General features: G+C 37.9%; 1 protein-coding gene across 1 annotated transcript; it reads left to right on the top strand.

Moving 5' to 3' along the window:
• The first annotated feature begins 732 nt into the window (after window positions 1-732).
• Window positions 733-6,493, top strand: LOC112275247 (uncharacterized). The gene is made up of 15 exons (XM_024505456.3): window positions 733-1,814; window positions 2,066-2,177; window positions 2,310-2,412; window positions 2,583-2,664; window positions 2,925-3,073; window positions 3,200-3,353; window positions 3,469-3,576; window positions 3,928-4,041; window positions 4,153-4,213; window positions 4,387-4,509; window positions 4,694-4,881; window positions 5,032-5,100; window positions 5,225-5,371; window positions 5,753-5,806; window positions 5,942-6,493. Exons 1-15 carry the CDS (start codon window positions 1,251-1,253, stop codon window positions 6,011-6,013), a joined length of 2,100 nt encoding a protein of 699 aa, XP_024361224.1. The 5' UTR covers window positions 733-1,250; the 3' UTR covers window positions 6,014-6,493.
• The last annotated feature ends 2,104 nt before the right edge of the window (window positions 6,494-8,597 follow it).

Below are 8,597 nucleotides of genomic sequence, written 5' to 3'. Positions count from 1 at the left end.
TTTTTGAAAAGGTTTTGCTACAATTTAGGCATTTTATGCAAAGTAAAAGGGTTTTGGAGAGCCAAGACTTTGTATATATGTTAAAGATGGAAATATAGAGCTATGGAAAATTTATGATATAAAGATAGATTTTTATAAGGAGATTATGGATTTTCTTTGGACTTATGGGAAATTTAACTTATTGGCAAATAGTTAGTTATGATTTGGTATAGCAAAGGATGTTAGGGCATTTTTATATACTTTAGAAAGCCTTGTATACAAACCTTCTTAAATATAAAAGGTTTTTATTACTAGAATATCTTTCTATATTATTACATTTATTTATCTTCTATAATAAGAATAAATCACTTATTGGAATTTGGCCAATAAATTAAAACTAAACTGTCTATAATGAAGTACCTAGTGTATTCCTAGATAGAAAATCATGCTATATGACATAGTAGTGTCACAAACATATAATAAAAGAAAATTCTAGATGGTTGTAGAAGGTTCCTTGAGAATGTAGAAGGTTCTAAAAGATTCCCAATGATTCCAAAAAGTCTTTAGTAGTGTTTCCAATGCACGATTCCACCTATACAAGTGATTTCCACGTACACTCAGGCCCTACACAATCACCAACGCTTTAGTCCGACGTGGCGGGGAGACAAGGCTGAGTCGGACCGCTGTGTTGCATCCACGTCCATGGGATGGTGGCCTCTGGATTGATCGCCGTTCTTCGTCACAATCCTCGCAAAGCCATTTCTCCTGGTTCAGAAGCTCTGCCCTCCAGATCATGGCCCCTGTTGGCTGCCGTTAGTCTCTCCTGCTCCTCCATCACCTACCAATTCTGGTTTCGCCTCAAGCTTGGTGTTGTTTTTCTCCGAGGGCGGTGGTTGCAAGGGTTGCGAATGCAGTGAATAGCACTCAGCTTGTTTTTTAGAGTGTAGAGTTTGCTGAGATTACGAGCCCCGTCCTCGGCAATAGGCGAATTTTTGAATTGGCTTGTTAGTATTTGTTCATGTTACTTGTTCAATTCATGAGCCGTGACTGAATGGTTCGAGTGGAGTGGTCGAATAGTCCAGCAGTGAGCATCTCTCAGTAGTTTGGAAAGTAATCGAGTGAGTTTTTGCAGGGGAGTTGGACAATAAGTTGAATAGCTGTAGCGCGAATTGATGCAGTAGCGCTACTTCATTGGGATTGTGAGGTGAAGAACTCCGTGCAAGTCGGTTTAGTTCAAGAATTTTTTTGATAGTGTTGCTGTTTTAGAGGATATGGCGGTCTTTAGTGTGGCCTCCTTTAGTTGCGTCCCCTCAACCTCATTGTCTAGGGCTCTCCAGCCGCCGAAAGCATCCGAGCTACGTACTCTGTCATTAGATGCGAATGTTTACGCCCAGGCTTTCAGGGTTCAACGACGACAGACCTCTGCAGTCGTGACAGCCACTGCTGGGCAACCTCACCAGCAGGCCATTGATTCCGAACATTCGCAGAATAGAGCTAGAGTTTCCGGCAAGGCAAAAGCTCTGGCTGAGCCCTCAGTTCTAGCTGACCTAGCTGATGAACCCGTCACCCTTCAGGAATCCAGTTTGTCTGACGAAGAGACAGCTGAAATCCAGAGCATTTCAGGAGAACTTGAATTGCAGAATGATACACCTAGATTGGAAGGAATTGAGCTTGGAGACGAGGATAGCGTGAGAGCAGATGTGAATGATGAAGATTCATGTGAAGGGGCAGATAATAATGACGGTGGTATTTCCCCAGCAGCGTTGGCAAAGGAGGTAGCTCGGCGACGCAATTTTGCAATTATTTCCCATCCAGATGCTGGGAAAACTACCCTAGTAGGTTTCAAAGAACCACACCTGTTTCTATTTATTTACTGTTTTTGTTTTTTTTGTTTTGTTTGTTTGTTTGTTTATTTTTTTTAATCTTTTTGAATCAAACGCTGTGATGCAGCATCGCCGTTGCGAAGTTTGAAATGTCAGAGACGTTTTGTTGAATTTCACTCTGGTTGTGCTGTGAAGTTCAAAGTCCACTGCCTGCGTTGTTTTTTTTTTTTTTTTGTTTTGATTCCTATCGTATAACATTGCAGACTGAGAAGTTGCTTCTGTACGGAGGTGCCATTCACGAGGCTGGTGCTGTCAAAGCACGCAGATCTGCTCGTCACGCAACGTCAGATTGGATGGAACTTGAGAAGCAGAGGGGTACGGTTTGTTAAACTCTTTCTGCTTCTGTGGAGAATTATAACATGACATCCGGCTGCAAATTTGAATACGGATATCGAGGTCTTCATGTGTTTATAAGCTAATCATTTCGAGCGTCTAGAATTTGTTCAGGTATCTCCATCACATCGACTGCACTAGTCTTCGAAAATAGAGGTTTCCAAATAACTCTGCTGGACACCCCAGGACATCAAGATTTTGGTGAAGATACATATCGGTACGCTTTGTTACCCTTTCGCTGTCGTTGAAGCAAGACATTTCAATGCCGGAGGGGAAAATGTTTGTCACTATTTTTGTAGAGGAACCTTTCTTTCAACCGGAATCTGTTGGTGACTTAGTCCGAATGATTTCTGACAATTGTTACTGTTTGGGCTTTGTTCTGATCAGAACTTTGGCGGCTGCCGACAATGCTGTCATGCTGGTGGATGCAGGAAAGGGTTTGGAACCACAAACTAGAAAGCTTTTTGAGGTGCGTTGGTTTTCGAGGATTTCAAAGACTTCTTTCACTGATCTCCTGTCGCTCTTCCCTTGCCACCGTAATTTGGAATTTTGAATTTTTCCTAAACATCTTATTTTTGGGTGATTCTACATCGAACCCTATGTTGTTCCTCTTTGTAATTGTCATAGTTAGGTTTGAAAAAGGTTTCGGTTGTCATTGACCTTTTGGGCTTTCGTATAGGATACAAGTTCTAAATGTTCCTGTTCAATTCACGTTCATGTATCCTCCAGGTTTGCAGAATGCGAAAGTTGCCAATATTTACTTTCATTAATAAGATGGATCGTCCTGCACTTGAACCATTAGAGCTCATGGACCAGATCGAGAAAGAGTTCAATTTGCCTACTTATCCAGTAAATTGGCCAATTGGATCAGGTGACAGGTACTTGATTGTCTCCTTGAACTTTCTCATATTGTTATTTTATTGCGAATGTTCCACCAAGTATGTCAGAGAATGCAACTCAGACTCTCCGCTGACAATGCTTGCGGATGCATCGTTTTGTGGCAGGTTCGTTGGGGTTTATTATCGACCTCGTAACGAAGTTCATCTTTTCGAAAAAGGCATAAAGCATGGTAGTCGTGGTGCTTCTGTGCGAGTACTACCGTGGGGAGATCCAGCTCTTCAAGAAATTATTGCTACTGATCTTTTTGAGCAGTTACAGGTCTGTTGCATTTTTCTTTGAGTTCTCCATCCTTGTATAGAGTTACGGTACTTTGATATGACAGGTTTGCATTGATCTTTTCGAGATAATGAAGGTTACGAACTGAATGGTGCAGGAAGAGATTGAGCTTCTTGAAGAACTGACACCACCTCTAGATATGGCCAAGATCCACTCTGGAGATATCTCTCCTGTCTATTTTGGCAGTGCGATGAATAATTTTGGGGTAGGTTTCGTGGCAGTTCGATTCTAAATACCCTGTGTAATCTTGGTTTTCCATCTTGATTGTGCACGGTTCTAAAGTATAGTACGATGGCTTTGCGATTGATCATGATGTTGGCTATTCAAGCAATTAGCTTGCTCAGATCATAAAGTAATTTGGAGGGGCCATTCTACCAATGTTTTGAAGTTTAAAAACTTATCAATGAAGGGTATATGGATTTGTTGTAGGCCTAGTTAAGACTCACAGATTATCCGAGGATTTAAGATGGGTTCTCACATGGTTTCGGTACTAATCATCATTATTATGCACTTGATTTGATGAGTAACTTGAGGTCTTCTTTGTTTCATACTATAGGTGGAGCTTTTTCTTGAAAGCTTTTTGGAGTACTCGATTCAGCCCGGAAGTCACGTCAGTGATATTGGAGAAGTTGGACCTGATTATCCAAACTTTACTGGATTTGTTTTCAAAGTAAGAGAATGATTGAAGTCCCTCATTTGGTTCATATTAGTATTTCGCTTAGTCTGTGCTTTCATGCTACTTTTGATGAAGTTACTGAATGCTTTTGTGATGTTGTTGCAGCTCCAAGCAAACATGGATGCCAAGCATCGTGACAAGGTTGCCTTCTTGCGTGTGTGTTCAGGTTAGTCCAAGCATTTCTTAAAACTGAAACCGTCATCATCGTAGAATGGAGGGCTAGCTGACAACCTAAGTCATGCTTTTAGTGAGATTTTAATTTTATAGATGTGAGTATCTTTCCGAGCAGGGGATCACCTGCGTGTTCATAATTACTTAAACTGCGTTGTTTGGTTGCAGGTCAATTCTTGAAGGGCATGAAAGTACAAATAGCTAGAAATGGGAAGACACTCGCTTTAACGAGACCACAGAAGATGTTCGCACAAGACCGGACTACTATGGAGGCAGCGTATGCTGGAGATGGTATGCCTTTGCTTTTTCAAATGACAAAGTCATTGGTTTAGACTTTCTACACATTAATCATAACATGTAGTAGTTGCGAGGAATTGTTTCGATTTCACTCTTTTTTTTCTTTTTAAAAGGGGCTATCGTGTCAAAATCCACTCTAGTTCTAAGCATGTGTGCTGGGTGTTCCGTTTAATTGCAGTTGTTGGTCTCAACAACCCAAACGCTTTCTGCATAGGGGACACCATATACACTGGGCCAAAACGTATGTTTCCAGGAATCCCTTCCTTCTCTCCAGAGCTATTCTGCTACATGCGCAATCCCAATCCATCCAAGTACAAACAATTCGTGAAGGGTCTTAATGAACTTCTGGGTGAAGGCGCTGTGCAGGTAAAGATACTTTTTCCTTTCTGTCTAGACACCCTCTACTAATTTTCGAATTATGTACGCTTTACTCAATGTCTTTAGCATGCCATCTTTAGGTGTTGTCCATTGGAGTTCCTTAAGATTTCTAATTGTGCTGTGCTGTACCATTAATAGGTGCTGTATTCAGTCGACTCTGGGCGGACAGATCCTATACTTGCAGCCGTGGGGCAGTTGCAGTTTGAGGTATACATGCGGTTCACAGTAAATGTAATTGACTTCTTTTAGTCGTTGCTGTGAAGGACATTTTGGAAGATTTGAGCGTAAGCAATTCAAATACTCAATCTCAGTTTGTTCCGTCCTTCTGCAGGTTGTGCAATACAGAATGCTATCCGAATATGGAGTTGAGACGCAGCTTGAACCATTGAGCTTCAGTGTGGCTAGGTGGGTGACGGGTGGGTGGCCTGCTCTCGAAAAAGTTGGTCGCATCTTTAATTGCTCAACAGTAAAAGATCAGGTAAGCTATGCACTGCACCGAAATGAGGGTCGTCCATTGCATTGCAAACTGCGGTAATTTTGTCTACGTGCTTAGTGGAACGTTTGTGGAAGTGTTGAATTATTAAAAATACGAGCTTGACACTGCTGGATTGTGTTAATAGATTTGCCTTGTTTATAATTCTTCCGAGGCTACGATGGTTAAGATTTTCCATCTTTTAATTTACAATGAAATATTTTTGAAGAACCAAAAATATCACACTTGTCCCAGTAACCATTTTTTTCGATTGGATCAGAGTTACAGAGCGTCCCCGACTTTTGGTTTGACATCAACTGCTACTAGGGGCAAGTGTGAAGGGATTATTTCGTCTAACGAGAGTACTATGTGTTTGTATTTGTGTAGTGGGGACGACCAGTTTTGCTCTTCCGGAACGAGTGGAATGTATCGCAGCTGCTGGTATTTCTCTTTTCTTCTGACTATCCTGAAGATTGAGTCATTGCTATGTGGCATTTATTCATGATAATATTTATCAATACCATGTGCAGCTGCTCGGCAACTCATTATCATGCACATGCCTTTGGTGCTTTGTAGGGTGATCATCCAGAAATTGGAGAATTGGCTCCATATGCTCTGCCTCCGCAGGAGATAGTTTCCAAGCGATAAGTTGAGCGTACAATTCCTCCGCATGTCGGTGAAGCAATAGTTGCGCAAGTCTATTTTGCAATCCAATCGTACTCCGAGATTGAGATCGAAACAAGTTCCACAAACGGAAGAGCTGAAATTTCTCATTTCACTTGTTTTGCATAGCAATCTAAAACTTCTAGCAATGGAGTCTGTCTCAAAGAAGAGACGACGCAGGAGCTACAAGGCAGTGACAGACAAATTGTGTATCATGGAATAGCAGATGGTGATAACGGGCGGAAGTGTAGGCTTTATGCGTGAAGTGCTGAGCTACTTCTTGCATGTTGTAGAGTAAAGTTGTCTCAAGGTAGGGCAACAATGACTGGGTTGTTTATTTTTCTTCAGAGAATTCACTATAGCATTTATTAGCAGAGGAATACATGGCATGGGCTTGTCCTCTGTTGCACGCTTGTGTTGCAAGCCTTTAATATTAATTCTTGGAATCTCGTTGGATTTGAAGTGCATCGTTCTATTCACCTAACACTGCTTTTACATCCTAGCTTTGTATTGTCGGTTCTTTTCTTTTCGAGTATGTAGGAGCGTTGAAACTTGCACGGGGGTATCTACGCAGTAAAAGGGGTTATCCAACTAGCTGTTCTCAAAAAAAATGTTTCAAGTTGTACTTATGTGCACTCAACAACATTTAAAATATCTGTATAGACTAAAGACTTGGAAGAGAAGACATTTAGTTTTACCAAATTTTATGATGAGTAGTATTTATATAATAAAACAGTTGATGTATAAGATAAAAGATGTAAAGAAGCTTTCTCATTGGCCAAAATTAAAGAAATCATTGTTATAACCACTAACAAAAAGCCTTGCATAATTATCTATTTAACCATATACACATGATGAACAAATAAATAATACCAGTTGCTCAACTCAATTCTATCTCCTCTGTAAACATGCATTTTTCTATGATATTTTGTTTATTATTCTAGCTTTGTCAAGGCTCTAAAAAATATCACCATGTGTACATGTGATTAGGAGTTATTTGTGAGGTATGTTTATAGTTTGAGGTTCTTGATGTGCATTAGAAGAACAACATAACTGATTCTAATGCATCTAAAGAGAACAGAATTGGTAGTACTTGCATTGTATTATGTGTGTTGTGGAGAAAGGCATTACTTGGCAGCTAGGTAGATCACTAAGTACATAAAAATTGGTAGATTCACCAATGTTAATGGATTCACCCCTAGTAGCTTTGTTTGATGAATATACTATTATACTATAAGAACTTCAATAAAAATATGAGCAAATTTACCACAAATGGATGCAAAAGGTCAAATCATGGCAAAAGAAAACAAGAAACTATTTGTTGTTTTACAATTGATTGCACAAATAAAGCCATTATTCATTATTTGATCACATGTACATTTAGTGATTGTGGAAATCTAATATTTGATTCAAATAATTGAAAAAGGTGAGTTTTTTTACATTTGACTATTATAAATACAAGACATGAAAAAACAAAGAAATTTGCTTAGGAAAAAAATTATAGAAGAGAGTTTAGAAAGGAAGATATAACAAAGAACAATGGACTAGTTGATAGCAATCATGGAAACTTTCCCAAAAGCAATCTTGAGGTTGTTAATCATTGAGCTATTAGACAAAAGAGATAAAGAGCATATGAACACGTTGAAAAATAAGTGTAGATGGATGAAGAGCAAAGGAGAGAGGATTAAAGGTCTTATATGTACCAAGAAATGATTAGAATAATATTGCACCTATATGCAATTGTCATGCAATTGAACAACAAATATAAAAGGGATGAGAACATATTGGAGAACATTGTTGTATTATGTGAAAACTAACTTAAGAATGCACTAAGTATCTAGTAGTAGGAAAGTTTGAATTTACCTTTAAGCTTGATTCATAATTCAAAAAAATATGTAAGATATTTAGTTACATCCTTTTCCATCTTCAAACAACCCAAGTAAGCTTATAATTAATTTAAGTATATTCTATATAACTTTAAAATTTCCTTAATAATTCATCATATTTTAATAAATTTTAAAATAATCTTTAAAAAAATTTAAATATATTTTAATTGAAATCCAATCAAACTCTAATTCAATTCTAAATAACTTCTAATCAAATTTTAATCAAATTCTAATCAAATTCTAATGTAATTCTAATCCTATTCTAATTAAATCTTAAATCTTAAATCCTAATCAAATCCAAAATCCAAAATTCTAATCCTAATTAAATCTAAATTAAATCCAAATCAAATCCTAAATCTTAAACAAAGCTTATAATAAATTAAAACCTTTATATATTATAATTTAATTATTGATTTTAATTCAAAAAAGAATCTTCTTTCAATTGCTTAATTGAAAACGACCACAAAACATTTGAAGATTGGGCTTACCAAATAAAAGATAAATCTCATAATCTGCTTGGATATTAACCAACTCCCTTCTTCAATTATAATGCTAATCTTCTAGTGCCAATATTACTTGATATCACTATCTAATTGATCTCAAACTTTGCAAAATTATTAAAAATCAAGTTTGCTATTAGCGCAAAAATATTTGTCTCAATATAAAAAATAAATTGATGAAAA

Source organism: Physcomitrium patens, chromosome 22 (assembly GCF_059467195.1).
Source record: "Physcomitrium patens ecotype Gransden chromosome 22, ASM5946719v1, whole genome shotgun sequence".
NCBI classification, from domain to species: Eukaryota; Viridiplantae; Streptophyta; class Bryopsida; order Funariales; family Funariaceae; genus Physcomitrium; species Physcomitrium patens.
The sequence above is the reverse complement of the archived record's forward strand: the minus strand, read 5'-3'. Positions and strand labels throughout refer to the sequence as shown.

Coding starts and splice junctions, on each gene's coding strand:
- LOC112275247 (XM_024505456.3), top strand. CDS start 1,251: ATGGCGGTCTTTAGTGTGGCCTCCTTTAGTTGCGTCCCCTCAACCTCA. Junction 2,665..2,924: donor AAACTAGAAAGCTTTTTGAG/GTGCGTTGGTTT, acceptor TGTATCCTCCAG/GTTTGCAGAATGCGAAAGTT. Junction 3,577..3,927: donor GTGCGATGAATAATTTTGGG/GTAGGTTTCGTG, acceptor TTCATACTATAG/GTGGAGCTTTTTCTTGAAAG.